Raw genomic sequence first — 18,613 nt, 5'->3', positions numbered from 1 at the left:
TCACACAATTGGTCTTAGTTGGTCTTTGTCTTATCCAAAACATCACAACTTTCCAATTTCAAATGTACAAGAGTAAGAAACATTTTACTCTACATTTGATGAGTGTTATAAACCTTTCTTAAGATCATGTCACTCAAGTTACAATCTTAAAGTATGACTCTAAGACCTGATTTTGGAACGAAGTATGATTTATCTTCTTGATTTAACCATTTCAACAATTCACGATTCCTCTTCTTAGCCATACAAATGCACTAAGATATTCTTAGAGGATCAATTGTGATATGGTTTAATAATCACTAAGATAATCATAAAACACGACACTCAAGTACTTTCCCTTCTTCTCAGATTGGAGAAACTTTTATCTTTCTGCCTAATTTGATTCTTCTTATTCGTTCTGCCATGCATTGAAACTTTTCCAATGATTCAGAATTACACTTAATCTTGTAAGCATAACCATATTTACTAAACTTTAGTAAATCATAACAAATAGTCTTATCATTCTTTGCGGTGGACCTGACCAGCGCACAACCAAGTGTACCCGATCCCCTAGTCCTTCACTTGACTCACATATACATGTGAACAAGGAGTTAGTCTTAATTTCCCAAATATGAAGTTCTCATTCATCACACAATCCAAGTTGTATGATTCCACGTTTCTATCCAACTGAAACTTGGGTGATGAGAATCCTTCCTTATTTGGTAAATCTTGACACTACCACAAACGAAAGAATCAAATCCATTTTCCAATATTGCTATCAATGGAAACATATAGACAACAGTTTTCACAAATGTCATTGTAAGGAAACTTAAAATAAAATAAAATCAAAATTTATTTATTAAAATTGCGGAAAACTTTTCCTTGCAATGCAAATACATATGGAAACTATGTTGTTATCGATTCCTAAGCAATCTATCATAACTCTTAAGCAGCAGCTCAAAATTATGATCATCAAACCATGCGATCGAAATCCATCTCTTCACGATCAGAATCAGCTTACTCTTCCTTTCAGTTTCCTTTCTATTCTTCGATCCTACAAAACATTAAAATGTAATTACATTACATCATGTATTAAGAATCTCCAAATAGGAACTTAATAGAGTTAGATAGTGGACTTACCTGAAGCAGAGTCAAACTTTTGACTTTACCATCCTTGCGATCTTTCAGGTAAATATGTCAGCTTCGCAACCAATGCCCCTTCTCTTGGCAATATAAACATATGGACTCTTTGGGAATGGTACATGGAACTATCTCAGACTTAGCCTTTCTATTTACCATTTGGTCAAATGACTTGACCATGACCGATCCCTTTCCATTGGAAAGAGAAAGCTTTTCTGTACTTCCAATGTTTCCATTGTCAATGTCCATGGAAGTCTGGGAAATATATATTCCAATCAAATTTGCATTACCAGTGAACCAAATCATTCCTGATTCAGCAGCAACAAGCAAATATGTTAGATCAATAAGGGTCATGTCGTGATCTCCCATATAGTAGTCCTTAAAGAACCCGTTATATGACTTAGGAAGTGATTGAAGAACCGAGTCAACAAACAACTTCCTTGAAACAACGACACCCAACATTCCTAGCCTGTCAGTGTGTGACTTCATCTCCAAGACATGTGCACACACAGACCTTCCATCTTGGTGTTTGCTAGCCAATAGGGCTTGAGTGACCTTGAACTTTTCAAGTCTTTGAACTTGTGGGTCAGGGGGAATTATTGGAGGAGGTGGAGGAAGAGAAGTTCCACTACATCACGAAAAAGGGATTAATATTTCACCTCGATCGTCTCGTGGAATATCATCTTTATAAGTAAATTTATATTCAAAAGATTCAGAAAGACCATAGTTGTCAGAACTAGACATCTACAAGGGAGAAATTCAAGTTGGTTGATTTAAGTCCTCGAAATAACACCCATTGGGTGTTTGTGACTCCATTAGAGGTGCAACACTTGGGGCACTAGGCTTTTAGAAGTCAAGATCAAGAAGGATTATACTTGTTATTTCTACATAACAAGTGAGGTAATGTTCCAAACCCTATTTTACATATGAATTTCGAAATTGTGTATGCTAGTCTTAGGATTTATGCTTTGGATGATTATTTGCATGTATAACTTGAGAAAAACCTAGATCCAAAGCATTAGGGTTGCGTGTACACCATAGGAATGTTGTAGTGCTCAAAACCCATCAATTATAACTTGAGAAAATACCATAGTCTTCTAGGTTGCATGGACCCATAATATGATTATGATTCCGCTACATAAATATTCTTTGTTGTAACCTAGAAAACTCATCAGTTATCTCATGAAATCACTACCTAAGAGCTCTCTAGTTCATTAAAACATGATCTCATGGAATGGGAGGGAGAGTTACACTCTTATTTCTCATATTTTTACTTTCTACTCTTACATCCTTACAATTTGTCAATAATGGTCCCATTCCAATAACTAGTAGTTTTTTAACTTTAGGAGTTAACTCTTTGGTCCCTTCCAATCCCTTTCATGATTTTAATGGTCTAAAAATCATTTAAGTGAGTCAACCCTCAGGTTAAACACACTTTCACCACTTTAACATTTTTAACCCCAAAACCCAAATTGTTATAATATCTACATTTTACCTTTCTGACTTATCATTAACTATTATAGTAGATTATTTTTATTTTTCATATTATTCTAACTTGATTATTTATTTATTTATTTTAATTTATTAAAATAAAAATTTTAAATTTACTCAAAATTTCTAGCCCAAAAAACATGATGTTACAAAAGCAGTGTGAAAAGAAAGTGATAACAAAATGACTTATATGAAATTTGTCCTAACTTGTATGCCCTTGTATGGTATTACCTCTTTAACTTTATGTTAGATTTTAGAAAAATAAATAATTTTTTTGAAATTTCAAAATTGTTGATAAGATTTCAAACATGTTTTTGAAAATTCCAAATACGTTTTCCTGTTTCGAGATTTAGAATCTGAAATTTGAATACAAAATGTATTTTTTTTTAGAAATGAGAGTTTTAATTAGCTCTAAATTTAATCAGAAACTAGTGTGTGAACCCGTGGTGAACCACGTGTCACGTTATTGGCGGACGTTTGGTAGTAGTAATAGAGCACTATTGGGTGTTGATAATGAAAATTGAAATTCTGACTTTGGACGAGAAATAGTCTGAAACGTCAAACCGCAGAGTTAAGAGACATTATTCAAAATATAGATGGTGAATATTTATTGAGTTATATGGTGAAATTTTAATAGTCATAAAGTTTACTATTGTTAGTTGAGATTGGTTATGATAGATGTATATAGTTGAAGAAAAAAACGTTACCCATGCAAATCTTTAAAACGCGAAATAACTTTGTTTATGACGTGAAATCTTGAATGGATTCAAAATCGAAGGATGTCGTAAAGTTATTGCTTTTGCAACGTAAAACAAACTTCTATTTTGTACAACATGAACAAAAATGGTTCAATAGATACCAACACTTCTCATACACACGACTATAAACATGAACAATAAACACACTAAAAACTACAAATTGAAAAGTAAATGTCATTAGATATCAAACAAATCTATGGAAACAATAAAAGATTACAAGTGTTTGGAATTTTTTTGTCTGAATATGACATAGTTTTATTGAATATTTACAGATTATTGTTTATAAACATAATGTGTTGAATGTAGTCTATAATATGGACATAAAGCTATAATAAAGAGAGTTTAGGTTAAGTCTAAGTATGTTATGAAAATATCAAATAGTTTCATTGCTTTTTGGCATGTGTTCCTTCGTCTGCTTCGCCGTGGTTTCTGTATTTCTCTCGTTTGGGACGTGGTTTTTTTGGTGTATCTATGAAATGTAAGATGTTAATTATGTGTATGCAATAAATAAACTGCTATAAGTTGTTTTTACCTGTATGTTCCATTTGGAGTCGTTTTCCAGTTTCACGTGATTTAGTAGGGGTGAGGGACTCCATAGTTGTTGTGGTTTGTTGTTCCATTGGTGTTGAAGGTGTAGTTTGTGTTTTTTGTGTTGATAAGATTGTTGGTTGTGGTGTTTTTATGTCACTGATTGTGGTGACTGTGAAACGGATATTTCTAGTGGAAGAAAGTTTTGTGCATTCTACATAGACATTCTTTGTCAACCCTTTACAACGTTCGAGTGGTTCAGGTAAAGTTTTTCTATCTTGACTAGGAAAGCGGTCTAGGATTTCTTGTGTAGTCGCATTTAGCAGAGTACAGGTTGCTTCATTAGACATGAAAACTGTTGTGGTATCTGTATTATCTGTGAGTACTGTTGAGATTTTATATATGTGGAAAGAGAAGTGATGTTATGTGTGATTTTTATAAATATATAAGGTATACATGGGAGAGGGAGTACTTACAAAAGTTTTGGTTCATTTATGGGCCCATGGGAAACACAAAACCATCCATCACCTTTTTTGTGTGTTGATTTACCACATGTGGTACATGTAACGTGGTACCATACATCTTTGAATGTGAAATCAGATAGTATGGTCATTAAAACATATACATTGTCCTTGAACATGTTATAGATGTATGTTAGTGATTTTTATGTATGAAATAGTAGTATTATACAAAAGAAAACTTTTTACCACTATTTGAGAGAAATCTGAGCTCTTTAAGCGTTGTAATGTAGTATTTATCACAGTTGATGATGATTTTGAGTGAAATTGGGTACCAAATCTGTATTAATGGAAACTTGTTAGTGAATAAATGTTGTATATTATGTAGTTTATAGTTTGGTTAAGTATGGTTAAGATTTGGTAGAAGCAGTATAACATACCTTGTAATGAGTGTGTCCGTTTCTGGTATTTTGGGATTGACGTACATGTGTGTTGCGCTGGTGCTTGTCAATGTCAATCTTCATGTGCAGTAAGATGGTATTTTAGCATAGTGTGAAGTGAGTATTATAATAAGGGTCTTTGTTATTACTTACCATTGTACATAGTGGACTTGACATTGGTGAAAGCTAGTACCACCGTGTTAGAGTTTGATGTAAGGGCATTTCGATTGAATTTGTCTGGCGAATCTATGCATTCCTTCCATAAGAGTATGGTAATCTCCTCCGCACTTGAACCGGTTTTGTCATTAATAATAATTAAAGGAAATATAGTAGGTAATATGTTTTCTTATGAAGAATATGTACTTACTTTTCCTCTGTTAAAGTCATAACCATGAAAGGTTCCTTGTTTTTTTTCGCGATCTTTCATTTTGATGAGCACGCCTATGAAATCTGAATGTAATTGTAAGCGTAATATTAGTGACAAATTAGAGTATACCAAATTTTTTGCATTAAAGTAATGATGTTTGGGTTGATGTTATAAATGTACCTGGATGCTCCAAGTTTTGGTCTGCTATCATTTGAAAGTGTGATCTTGGACTGAAGCGGAACCATGTTAGTGGAAGTGCATTGTGGTTTGGAATTTCCTCAATTATTGATGCTTCACCAATATTCATGTGTACTAGGTGATCTAAGACCTTTTGATATTTATCTGGCTCAGTGCATGTATAGTCCTTAATACGATAACATCGAGAGAGTAGTAATGAAGTTTCTGTGGATCCTTGATTTGTCTTTTGTGCAAGTAGCTGAATTGTATCTCCCTGGTCAAATAAATGTGTTAGGGTGTTTTATATATGAATTACTTTGTACAAGAGTGAATTATATATATATATATATATATATATATATATATATATATATATATATATATATATATATAAATCCTTACATGCTCATCAATCACGATAAACCATGTCTCGTCCTTTCTGAATTGTAGTGTCCATTTTCGCAAGAAACGGATTTCAAGTGAATTTCCTGGTGAACCAAAGTGGAGTTTTGATATTCTATCCATGTTTGACGAGATTGCTCTGCAATTAAAAAAACATTGTTAAAATAGTTTTAAAAATATGATGGTTATTTCCTAGCATATATTTTAGGTATTAGATGTTTATAATAAGTATAATTGCAAAACAGGTAGAAAAGATGAGATTTTGGGTGATAGAATTATCTTAGCTATTAGATGATTTGAAAATATAAATGTGGTGTAATAACCTCTTGCATATTAACTCTTGCATATTAACTCTTGCTAACAAATCCTTGAAGACGACATTTCTGGTACAGTTGAATGGTAATGCATCTTCTTGTTGTAGCAGAATCTTTATCGAATCTGGTGAGGTAGCTCTTGACAAAGCCACATATAGTTGTCCGTGTGTGAAAACAGAGTTTGTGAGGTATAAACCTACCTTTTTAAGAGATTGGTCTTGACTTTTGTTTATAGTCATTGTGTAACATACTTTAAGAGGAAATTGTTTTCTGATAAATATAAAAGGTAGGTCAGAGGTATTATGTACAAATTTTATTCTTGGAATGTACACCCTTTTCCCAACAGATATTCCTGTTATTATGGAAGCTTCACTCACAGATGGTAATAATTGTGTAACAATCAAACGTGTTCCATTACAAAACCTTCTCGTTGATTGATATTCCTCATTAGCATAACCGGAATATTAACTTTCAAATTTAATGTATGTGAAGGAATACCAGAAAAGTGAAGATTGTTTAAATAATCTTGGGGATATAAGGTATCTAATTCTAAGCTATCATGGGTTTGTGACTTAATAGAATCACAGCTGTTGTATACCACCCCTTGACTATTAGTTTTTGATAGAATTAAAGCATTGACTTGATCAGCTGTTTCATTTTTTGGACAAATAATGGCTCTAACAGATAACTCTTCAGGTGATGGATTGGAAATTATATCTTTGCCATATACAAAATGTATTAGTGATTCTAATCCTTTGTCTCTTGATTCGATAAGGAAACAATGAGGTATTTGTATAATGTTTGTGCTTTCTGGATCATTCTTGTCTGGTGTTCCAATATTTCCATTTCCAATATCGAGAAGCCATGAAGCAAACTGTGATATTCGATTAACATCCTTATTTGAATTGACCGGTTGGGATAAACGCATATTATGATACAATTTGAATACCGTAAAATGTGACCATAGATAGGAATAGGTAGAGTTAGGCTAATTATTTGTGATTTTCTACTTTTAGGTTGAACAGGAAGAGTTTGTCGAAAGTCACCTCCTAGGAGCATTAACATCCCACCAAAAAGATGGTTATCATCCTCAAGGACATATTTTACTGATTAATCAAGAAACTCAAAGCAACGACGATCACTCATTGGAGCTTCATCCCATATGATCACAGAAGTCCTCTTTAGGAGCTCTGCTAGCTGTGTTTTTTTTTAATATTACAGGAAGACTTGTCTGTAAAGTCAATTGGAATAACAAATCTAGAATGAGCAGTACGACCTGAAGGCAACAAAAGGGATGGAATGCCTGAGGCGGCAACAGCCAGTATAATCTTTCCCTTAGATCTGAAATATGAAAGTATAGTTGTCCATAAAAAAGTTTTTCCTGTACCACCAGATCCATATACAAATAATAGCAGTTGCTTTTTGTTTCGTTCAGCATCCACAACTCTTTCATAAATTGTAAGTTGATCCGGATTCAATTGTGATACCATGGATGTATTTTGAGAAATTAAGAGATTTGTATCATAATTAGTCTCTTCAATAAAAAGACGATTTCTGAGAATGGAAAGAAGATATGGAGATGGCATTGGCAATCCAAAGTCAGCAAGTGATTTGGAAGGTGTTGAAGCTAGTAGTGTCTTTTGAATTTCGAGAAGTATTTGTTGTTCTAGTGTATCAACACGTAGAACTACATTTGGATCTGTAGAATTGGAAGTGAATGTATGGGTTATGTCATCGCCCATTTTAGGTTTTGCGACTTCCCATAACAAAAGAGGGTTTCCTACTTCACAATACAAAAGTAGATGACAGAATAGAGAACGAAGTTCAGATGAGGTTGCCCAAGACGATGCTTCTTCAAATGCTGTTAGCCACTCCTTATCGTCACCAGTTAACCCTAATGCTTCACATGCATCACGAAAAGTTGAGTATGTGTTTTCACGAACGGTTCTAATGTCATAGAATGATTTACATCCTTTTTGATGGAATAGTAAAATCCGTAGATAGAATAAGTCCCCAGCTGTTGGATGTACATATGCAAGTCTGCCAATGGTAGTATTTATTGTGGTAGTCCTATGAATCCATCTCTTATCTTTGGTGTCCCAACTGTATTTAGAAGGGTAATCATTGTATGTCAAGTCAATTCCTCGACCATGACGTTGATTATTGTGCAACCATTCCGTTAAAGTGGTAACACCAAAAACTGGGGTATCAATTAGAGAGCTTAATTGATTGTTTTCTTTGAAAATAGTAGGTTGCATCCCCTCCAAATGGACGGCCAAGACTTGTACAGGTGGATCTCGTTCATGAATGGGGAAATTGAGGATGCGCCATGCTGCTTCGTGTGGACATATATATCGACCATCAAGAAACGACTTGATTTCATTTACAGCGACAGGTATGGTAGAGGAAATAGTAGGAGTATTTGCCTCTGATGTTTGAAGAGTGAAACGAACGCGATCAACCCCCTTTGAAATGTACTTAAATAAGTACTTAATCATCATATTCCAACCACAATATTCGACATTGATGTGAGCATTAAATCGACTACACAAACATTTATTGTATGGCACTACATAGTCGTTATCAGTTCTAATCCCACTTTGTAGGACATGATACGATCCAACACGTCTTTTATAATGCACGTAACCATTTTCATCAAAAGTTGTTAATGGGTTGAACGGTTTTGGAAATAGTTTCTTACATCTATCATCTACCATACAAGGGGCACCAATATTCAGTGAACCACAAGGACCATGTAGCATGCATGTAGTAACAGTCCTATATAGTGTTGGTTCAAGTATGGGATCAGGAAGTTCAGCGGTTATTTATTTATTAATATCTGCACCTTCTTGAATTTTATAGGGTGACGTTACCCATAATAATGTATGGCAATGTGGTAAACCCCTTTTTTGGAATTCAATTGTGTAAAGATCTATGAATAGAATATTTCATAATGATGTTATATAAGACATAAAGGAATAGAAGGCAATAAATAGGAAGAATGAAATAAGAGAACAAAAACTTACATGCACTAACATCTCCAAAAGTTCTGTCCTCTTTAAGGAAGTTAATGAAAGCATGAACTTTGATTTTAAAGATGCGTGCAATGATATCTGGTCTGTTTTGAATATCACGTTGACCAATAGCATCCATGTATCTTCTATACTCAGGCCATTTAACATTGCAAGTGAAAGTGATGAAATATTGTGGCTTACCATGAACTTTGCATATGGAAAGAGCGTCCTGATAGTGTTTATACATATACCTAGGTGCCCCAACGAAAGTTGCAGGTAGAAATACATGCTTTCCAATGACATGCGTGTTCGAATCACCCTTGGACAAAGCGTCGTAAACACCGTTGATGTACTCTATACGCAATTGTTGCTGATGGTGTTCAATAAAGTCAAGCCTAGATTGTTCAATGCAAGTATATGCATCCACTAAATACTGGTGGAAAAGACGGCGTGCACGTAAAATAAGAGAGTAAGTATGTCGATCATGAATTTGATAACTGTAATACATATTATTTGTTTAACTTCTGTCAGAGTTAATACATAGATGCAAGCCAGGAGACCATCCTTCTTCACCGTACGGGAACAGTAATGGATACTGCAAAGGCATGTAAGTTGGATGAAGCTTACTGACACGCCGAGGTGACCCAGACTTTGAATAGACAACAATGTCATAGACAGCCCCAGTAACATCATCACCACAAACAATGCAACCTAAACTTCCAGGGGCCGGTGGCCCATATCTTCTGTCAGGTACAACACTAAATAAACGTACACCATATGAATCTAAATTCATTGACTGAGCTATTTCTTTCGCAGTCTTAAATGTACGAACATACTCATTATGTGTGTGTAACATATGACTTAAGGATTCTACAACATCTGCAGACAAAAGTACTTCCCCATCATGAAAAGAACGAAGTCTATTAGCAACCTCATTTTCAGTATCACACATGTACAATTGGAGAAAACGGGGTTGATGAATGTCTTGAGGATAAAAAGAGCCTATCCAATGGTAAATCTGACCACTAACCTTAAACACATATGGTGCACGACCTTTGTTGATTGAGTCGTCTTCGTTTGCACCAAAAGACGTCATAGAGAACATGGAATTATATGCTCTTATGTTATGCATGAAGTGATCATCTTCGTAGAATTGCATAAGCACATCAGGCGGACGAAGAGGGTAGGGAAGAACTACATTACCCGACTTACAACATTTTGTATATTGTGGATGATTGGCTCTGGATAAATACAATACTCTCTCATGATACCAAAAATAAGCCCCACAATACTCACATACACAGGTACAATTTCCACAGTCATAATAAAAAGGCAACGTTGGTATCTCCACTAAAAGTGAACTCCTGCGTGAACGACGTGATTGACGGGGGACTATTGTATTGGAAGTAGAATCCATATGTCGCCGTTTTGGAGGCATTTGAAGAAGGCTTTACAGAAATGGAAACCCAAAATTTATCGACGCTTAACATACTTTATATGTAAATGAAATGGAAAATTAGACTCAAAAAATGTATTTTTGAAACTAACTACTTTAGTTAGTAACCAATTGTTGGAGTATTTTTAACACACATTTAGAAGAGATTAATAGGCTATTGTATGATTGTATTAATCGATAGAATCTTTGTATAGCTACTAGGTAGAGGTGAATATGAAAAGGTTATAAACAAAAATTTTACAATTCTATATTAACACTAATCTAGTTGAATGCAAAGGCTCCATGTGTATTAGTTAGAAGTCATATTACAATTGCATACTATATATCCAAAGGGTTGATGTTTGATCTATTACTCGATTAAAGTTGTTGTATGGGATTTTTTTTTAAATTTGTAGCATATTTCTGTATTAAATTTTGTCTAACATTTTAATATGGTTAATGGCATTTTCTCCTTCTGTGAAAATGCAATATAAAAGCATAGAATAAGATTAGGGGTTTATGTGTATCAGTATGTAAGATGGCTATGAAGCTTCTTTCTTACATTTAAAAAAAAAAAAAGAAAGAAAAGAAGAAAAAAGAAAAAAGAAAAAAAAAATAGTGGCATTATTAACATAATGCAAGTAAAACTTTAAAATTTTATGTAGACAAAAATTACCAACTGAAATTACATGAATCTGAATCTATATATGGTATCAAGTCTCATTCCATAGCTATAAGGTCTTGTGAATAAATTGACAAATAGACAAATTCTTGGTATCATATAGGGCATGTCATCTAGGAAAATTTTGTTGCTACCATAGTTTTGTTTATTCATGACCAAATTTACCTCAGAACCTTATAAATATGTTGATCTGTTACTTAATTAGAGCTGTTGTATGGAATTATTTCAGGTTTGTATCATATTTTTTCATTTACATGTGTTACACAGTATAATTGAACAGGTTATGTTATTTTTTGTAGGTAAATTTTTTCTTCTAGCATTAATAAATACGCTCTAGTGCATTATGTAGTTATGTGAAAATGCAATATAAAATCATAGAATATGATTAGGGTTTTCTTTAGTTGTTATTAGGTAAAATATTCAAAAAAAAAAATGTTAGTGGCATTATTGTCATTGCAGAAAATGCATGATAAATTGTCTAAAATTTAAAAATACATTAATATAACTTGATTGTTAGAGGCATGCTGTATTTTTTAGAAATTATTAGCAGATTGAATGAACTTGGAAGGAGAGGATCCACAAAATAGCAATATACTATATATATTTCCATATTACAGCTACGTACTATAGAATGTAATGAGAAACATAGATTTTACTTAAAATTTTCTTTCATAAATTCACTAATGTGTATGATTTATGTTTTAGTTAAATAGTTTAAAAGGTATTGAAAATTTTGTGATAGAAAAGCTATTAGGTAAATTTTCCGTCTAGTATTTGCAAATATGGTTAAGGGCATTATTGTCCTTTGGTCAAAATGTAATATACTTTTTTTTTCATATAAACTACTTGTAAACTCATTAACCTTCGATTCATACTTGCTTTACATTGAATTTAATTTTAAAATGTTTACAGTATCCTTTCCCTTTTCTTGCAATCCTCATATACAGTGCCGAGACCTAAAACTTTTGAATATGCAATTTTTTTTTTTTTTTTTGTAATTGGTAGAACCATCATCTATACTTTTGCATTAACTGTGTTAATTTCCAATCGTTTAAAACTAATGCACACACTTTTTGTAGATTGAAAAATTATTGCTGTCAAAATTAAGATTTTGATAAATTTAGAAATAGTCTCATGTCTGCTTAATCTTAAAATTTCATATTGTGATATTTTTTAATTTAAAGCTTAAATGAGATGTGGGAATCATGACCGAAATACCTCTTGATATCTAGATTGTAACATATTATTGGCATAGCCACTTGACATGTGATTTAAAAGAAAAAGCGTCATTTTTATGCAGTTGGTTTTATCTTTAAAAGTTTGATAACAATCTAATTGGCATAAGGGCATTTCCCAAAAAAAAAAAAAATGGAACATCATTATCATATTTTAAATGAGATTGTTTATAGTGATGTCTCTCTTAATGAAAGTTGTTCTATATAAACGTACTGTTGGATAATTCATATATGGGATAAAAAGAGTCTAGGGGTATTTTGGGAAGTTTTTAATTTTAATTGTTTACAGGAGGAAGACATTTTGGTTGAAAAAAGATGCAATTAATATTCTAAGGATGTGAAGAACTTTTGCACCAAAATGGAGAACCTGACAAGTTTTTCCATGAATTTCATAAAGAGTTCCAGGGGCATTTTGGGAAGTTTTAAGGATGTGAATATATTTTCCAGGAAAATTGAGAACCTGGCAAGTTTTCTCTGATTTAGTTATGTTGGAATTGCAAAAAATGATTAAGAAATGGGAATTGAAACCTAATAGCTTTATAGAATACAAATTTAGTTATCGAAGGGATTCAAGTAGATGGAAATCCTTGGAGCCAACAATATCAGGAGGGTTTACATGCTATACAATTAAAATGAGATTAACTTCTATTTTTTTTTCCTGAAATAAGAGTGAGAGGCTTCGTTTAACAAAAACAGAAGGAACATCAATTATAAAGAAAATCAAGATCAATTACAAACAATATTAGACATACCGAATTGTAAACAATAACACAGGTGTTTGGTTGTTGATGTACTTGGTGACAGAAATCTGAGTTGATTCTTGGACGGGATGTTGATAGTTATACCCAAAAAGTCGGAGACATCGCTCAAAAACACAGAAGGATCAGAAAGAGGAGCAATTGAACCAAAATCATTAGGAAATTGAAAGAACGTACAACATACCGAAATTCCTCACACAGGCTGATGTTTGGTGGCGGTTTGATGGCAGACGTGGTTGTTCACAGAAATCGATTCCTGATTCTTGAATGGAAATTGTCGATTGTCAAACCGAAACATTCAGAGACATTGCTCCTAATTGAAGAAATATGATTACGTAATTGAAACAACCAACAACATACCGAAAATCCTCACTAAACAGGGTATAGACGTTCGTTGCGGCCGTATAGTGTTGAGGAATCGAATTGCTTTCTACTTGGATGGGATCGTATTCCTCTATTTTGGATGAGAAATCGTTGTGAGACTGAGAAGTCGCTGGGAGATGTCGGAGACGAATGAAGAATAAAGAGGCGGAGGAAATTACAAACTGATATTCGGTGTTTTTGTGAGAAGGACGAAATTTTGGATGAGAAATCGTTGTGAGACTCAAACGATCACAGTATAAAATATCTGGATGAGAAGTCGCTGGGAGATGTCGGAGACGAATGAAGAAGAAAGAGGCGGAGGAAATTACAAACTGATATTCAGTGTTTTTGTGAGAATGACGAAATTGTAGTTCTGTAGAAAGTGACGTGGTGAAACTCTAAAAATGTAAAAGTTTACTGTTCACATACGTGTTAGGATTTAATATATGTATATAATAAGTCTAAATGTCTTATTTCAAAGGCCATGATAATTTTTTTTTTTTTTTTTTTACAAAATGAAAAGGTTGGATTATTTCCAAATTATTCAAAATATTGCAAATTTTAAAATGCCACTTTTTATGAATATACCTAGTTTTAATATATACAAATTAAAGTTATTTTATACTTGTACATATATGCATATTTAAATTGCCATATCTAATTGGGTACATGCACATGTTAATATTTTTATATCTATTTTCGTATAGAGTTTATAGAAAATGGATATATCCTAATTAGTTTTGCAACAAAACATTTAACAATGAGAAGAGTATGCGTTTAATTAGTTTTATCTTTTTCACGATGATACCAAAGGATGATAAGATTAATATATATTCTCTTACAATTGTATACCATCTGACAGTTTGGCCGAGTGGTCTAAGGCGCCAGATTTAGGCTCTGGTCCGAAAGGGCGTGGGTTCAAATCCCACAGCTGTCATTTTGTCGACATATATATTTTTTTTAAAATAAAAAACCCTTTTTCGCAGACAACAAAAATTAATACGAATCGGACCTTTTCCCGATCCATAACCCGTAATTCTCCCCTCACTCCGTCTCCTCCCGATCTCCTCTGCCACCATCAAATTGATTATCCCGGCGAAATCCCCACCATTTACTTTCCGAGCGACTTCTTTTTAGGTATGTTGTCTATATCACTCGCGTTAATGATTTCCGTTATATATTGCTAATTCCATTGTACCTCCAACTGCTTGATTAATCGTAGCATCTTTTGATCTAGTTTGAGTTAATCAGAATTTCTTACTGGATTGTATTGATATCTTCGTAGTTTCTGGTATTCGGTATGATTCCACTGAGTATTTTCTAGGTTTATATTCGAATCCCTAAATTGTGTTTGTTGCTTTTATTGTACGACTGCTGATGAGCAAACCCTAGTTCTCGGATCCGTGTACGTTTTGCGATTAATTGGTACTAATTTTTCTAATCAACACTCTATGGTTATTGTTAGGTACCGAACACTCTGGTTGTCAAGAATAATGTCTTCCCCCGCTGAGAATACACAGGTTTCTTCAATTTTCGTATCTCGAATACTTATTTCAATCGTTCAATCATGTATGCCGTACAAATCGTGCTTTCGTATTTTCATAATCCGGATTAATCTTTAGCTGCTGCAATTTGGGTGTCTCAAAATTTACGTTCATCATCAAAGATCCAAATCTAGGATACATGGGTTTGCATTTTGCAATATAGCTCTAGCCTTTGAGACTCATGATTATGAGTACCATTTACGAAGGTGGGATTTTGTTTGTGCAGCTTGCATCTCATTTGTTTGATGAACTTCTAGGCTCTATAATCATGGATGTTTCATCTGAGTGTCACCGAATTGCAAGATTAGGACTTGACCGAAATTTAGATGATGAAGAAGAAGAACTAAGGCTATCAGCACAAGCTAGGGCAAGAGTAGCAGATCCAAGCAATAGTGAAGCAAATAGCAAATATGTTGTTGACATTTTTGGTCAAACTCATCCTCCTGTAGCCACTGAAATATTCGATTGCATGAACTGTGGCAGAGCTATTGTTGCTGGAAGATTCGCTCCTCATTTGGAAAAATGCATGGGGAAGGTAATGATATATAATACTTCATTATTTAAAAAATGGTATAAATCAAAGTATGATGTTATTTTGGGTAATTACAGGGGAGGAAGGCGCGTGTCAAGTCAACAAGAAGTAGTACAGCTGCTGCTGCACATAATCGGTAATCATGTTAGAAACACAATCAATACAATACACCTTAGTACTGATAAATTTCACTAGTTTTCAACTCTCTATACTTATGATAGTTTTGATTTTTGAAACACAATCGAAGCCTCAAAGTTAGCATGATTAAGGTAATTTGATGTTATATTTTTTCTAATTTTTGTTTAAATGTGTGCTTTTTCGATCGACATGTTGTTCGTATATTGGTGGATGTACATTATGAAGGGGTCATGTTTCTTAAAATGATATATCTATCATAATTCATACCTTAACTGTTTCGTGACTAAATTACATAATGGTTTAAAAAATGACATAACTACTTTTTTTTTTTTAAATAAAAAGGATAAGAAAATAAAACATGGGTCTCTCTCTACGATGATGGTGAAGAGCCCATTGAAATCGAAGAACCCACACATTTTAGCTTCTTGATGTCCTTCCCTACTAAAACTTTCAAATTTTGAGTGAAGAAAACATTGAAATCGTGAAAGAATCCATTGAAATTGAACTCAAATCATGAACTACCCACTAAAATCGTGAAGAACATTTTGAATTCGAACTAATCAAACTGAAGGCATAAAATTGAAATGAAATAACAATGGATTATGAATCTGATTCAAAAGCTCAAGCTCCGCCACTGTATGTGCGTATGTTCGTTGAAATCAGAGAGCACGATGGAGATAGAACAGGAAAAGAAGAGAAATCGTGAAGGGAAATGAGAGGGAGATAGAAGAAATGGTGGATGTGTCATGGCATGCGGTTTGTGTACCGGAGCGTGATGGTAGCCGGACGATGTTGATGATAAGAGTTGGTGCTTAGAATGTTGTCTTTCACTTCCAATTCACCACCCATTTGATAGACAGGCAAATGGGGTTAAATTTTGTTTTAATTAAAAATTATAAATTAAATTATAAAAGGTAGTAATTTCATTTATATCGATAAGGGGCCAACCATATAAGAAATCAGAACCACATAGAAAAATTATTTGAGACTAAACTTGCGAATATGAAGACCATTTATTGTTTCATAATCTAGTCCATCTTATGCATGGAACAATTCAACAAAACTATGCCGACAATTTACTAGCCAACTTTGTAAATTCACCCCATTATGAACTTTAAAAGAAAACAAGGTATAATGCCCAACTCACTTTGTGCAATAATACACGGTGTCAAAATCATGCCACATTAAAACAATCATTAGCACCTCAAGGTGTGTCCAAAAGTTGGATGATGTGAATGAATAACACTAGAAAACAAAATAAGACAATAATGGGAATGGGAATGGGAATTCATATACACATCCTATCATATATCTCATTTCATAAGCTTGATAATAAAAACAAAAATGAAAGTGGAGAGGCCATAGGATATCACAACCCAAATTTTATAACACTCAATGGCGGAGCTAGTAGAGGGGCAGCCGGATGCTGCGCCCCCTCCAACCCTTTTAACCTTTTACTAATAATATTATAAATAGTTCAATTCATAATTAATTTTAAGCCCACTTTAGTAATCTAAACCCTAAAGCCCCCTCCATCTATTTTACTTTTTGAAAGTCACTACCTCTTTTATTTAATTACGACTATTTGTTCTAGTTTAGAAGACCTTGTAATTTAATCTAAAGCAGGATTCCATTCTCCATCTAATAATAGGTAAACTCTAAATCTTATAGCATATTTAATTCTTGTAATTTATAATTAGTAATTTAATTATGATTGGTAATTTGGGTTTTAAAATCATAGGGTATAATAAACACGGAAAGAAGATGTTCGATTATTTTTCAACCAATTTGTGTCGACAAATTTAGGACATGTAAACTTTGATTTTTTGATTCGTTATCTCGAACAACAATTTTCACTCTTAAACAATTCTAGTAACCAATAATTTGTTATTGTTTTATTACTATGTAAGCCCATTTTATTCCTAAAATCTGGCTTCGCCCCTGATAACACTAACACACCATTGGTGCCAAAGTAACTTTCACATGAAGTAAGCTCCACATTTGCTATTTTCCGATATCTATTCTTCAAAAGGGATCTTACTTAGGTCGCACATGTAAACATTATCTAATATCAACACCTCAAGTCACAACTTGTTCATCACATGTAGATTTCCTAAAATTTCAAAAGAAACAAAAGATGTTCTTAACTACATATATCACAATAAAAAACCCTTTATACCGGGGGATTTTCTTTGAATTAAAACAATTTTGTGATTGTTAAGTACACACAAGTTTTATATAACAAAGTTGTGCATCAAATTTATTATTTATTAGGATTGGCCATGGGCATGCGCCGGATGTACGACTGCACAGGGGCATGTTGTTTATGAGGCCCAATTTTTTTTTGAACGTACATAAGTTATAGTGATAGATTATGACAGATTGACATATTAGGGACGAATCGATGATAATTTTTGTTTTGATTAATTTTATAACAAATATCGACTTATGAATGATTTTTATTTGTATAAAAAAATTATATATAATTTTTTTTTCATATAAGGCATTTAAAATCAACGGATCAACCCCGTTAATTACTATACAAATCTTACAAAAAAAGGCATCAAACAAGAAGATAATACATATACGATAAGTTTACTTTGATAAATATATATGCCCATTAAAACATTATAAGATGTTACTAATTAATTCTTAGATTTTTTTTTCTTTTTCTTTTTCTTTTATATAAACTAAAAGTGTCAACCTTATGCTATATAAAAAATACTTATGTAATATGATTAACTTTATACATAGGAACAAAACAAAACAAAAACAAAAACAAAAACAAAGCAAAATAAAATATTATTGACATTCGTAAGAAAAAGTGATTGGACCATGGAAGCATTAATGATTGGATAGGA

At 33.2% G+C, this 18,613-nt stretch overlaps 3 protein-coding genes, 1 long non-coding RNA gene and 1 other non-coding gene across 5 annotated transcripts; 2 read left to right on the top strand and 3 right to left on the bottom strand.

Annotated features, from left to right (window-relative positions):
• Window positions 1–4,372: 4,372 nt before the first annotated feature.
• LOC145112248 (uncharacterized) lies at window positions 4,373–5,075 on the bottom strand. The gene is made up of 4 exons (XR_013710475.1): window positions 4,945–5,075; window positions 4,792–4,869; window positions 4,601–4,691; window positions 4,373–4,524 (listed from the first exon to the last, which is right to left on the bottom strand). It is a non-coding gene; the product is annotated as an uncharacterized LOC145112248 (long non-coding RNA).
• A 2,169-nt stretch (window positions 5,076–7,244) lies between these two features.
• LOC145114180 (uncharacterized) lies at window positions 7,245–8,552 on the bottom strand. The gene has a single exon (XM_079050174.1). It carries the CDS (start codon window positions 8,550–8,552, stop codon window positions 7,245–7,247), a length of 1,308 nt encoding a protein of 435 aa, XP_078906300.1.
• Window positions 8,553–9,582: 1,030 nt separating this feature from the next.
• Window positions 9,583–10,161, bottom strand: LOC145114179 (uncharacterized). The gene has a single exon (XM_079050173.1). The coding sequence runs from the start codon at window positions 10,159–10,161 to the stop codon at window positions 9,583–9,585; it is 579 nt and encodes a 192-aa protein (XP_078906299.1).
• A 4,234-nt stretch (window positions 10,162–14,395) lies between these two features.
• TRNAL-UAG (transfer RNA leucine (anticodon UAG)) lies at window positions 14,396–14,475 on the top strand. Its single transcript has one exon. It is a non-coding gene; the product is annotated as a tRNA-Leu (tRNA).
• Window positions 14,476–14,517: 42 nt separating this feature from the next.
• On the top strand, window positions 14,518–16,024 carry LOC145113394 (SAGA-associated factor-like protein). The gene is made up of 4 exons (XM_079049495.1): window positions 14,518–14,675; window positions 15,004–15,058; window positions 15,309–15,617; window positions 15,692–16,024. Exons 2-4 carry the CDS (start codon window positions 15,032–15,034, stop codon window positions 15,752–15,754), a joined length of 399 nt encoding a protein of 132 aa, XP_078905621.1. The 5' UTR covers window positions 14,518–14,675; window positions 15,004–15,031; the 3' UTR covers window positions 15,755–16,024.
• Window positions 16,025–18,613: the final 2,589 nt, after the last annotated feature.

This window comes from Lactuca virosa, chromosome 5, assembly GCF_052849685.1.
Source record: "Lactuca virosa cultivar CGN04683 chromosome 5, Lactuca_virosa_CGN04683_v6, whole genome shotgun sequence".
Classification (NCBI taxonomy): domain Eukaryota; kingdom Viridiplantae; phylum Streptophyta; class Magnoliopsida; order Asterales; family Asteraceae; genus Lactuca; species Lactuca virosa.
Note: the sequence above shows the minus strand (reverse complement) of the source record. Positions and strands in the feature narration are given on the sequence as shown.

What these genes read in the sequence shown, in the direction of transcription:
- LOC145114180 (XM_079050174.1), bottom strand. Translation starts at nt 8,552, where the DNA reads ATGATGATTAAGTACTTATTTAAGTACATTTCAAAGGGGGTTGATCGC.
- LOC145114179 (XM_079050173.1), bottom strand. Translation starts at nt 10,161, where the DNA reads ATGACGTCTTTTGGTGCAAACGAAGACGACTCAATCAACAAAGGTCGT.
- LOC145113394 (XM_079049495.1), top strand. Translation starts at nt 15,032, where the DNA reads ATGTCTTCCCCCGCTGAGAATACACAG. An exon ending in CCCCCGCTGAGAATACACAG is followed by an intron (nt 15,059 to 15,308) that starts GTTTCTTCAATT and finishes TTGTTTGTGCAG; the next exon opens with CTTGCATCTCATTTGTTTGA. An exon ending in TGGAAAAATGCATGGGGAAG is followed by an intron (nt 15,618 to 15,691) that starts GTAATGATATAT and finishes GGGTAATTACAG; the next exon opens with GGGAGGAAGGCGCGTGTCAA.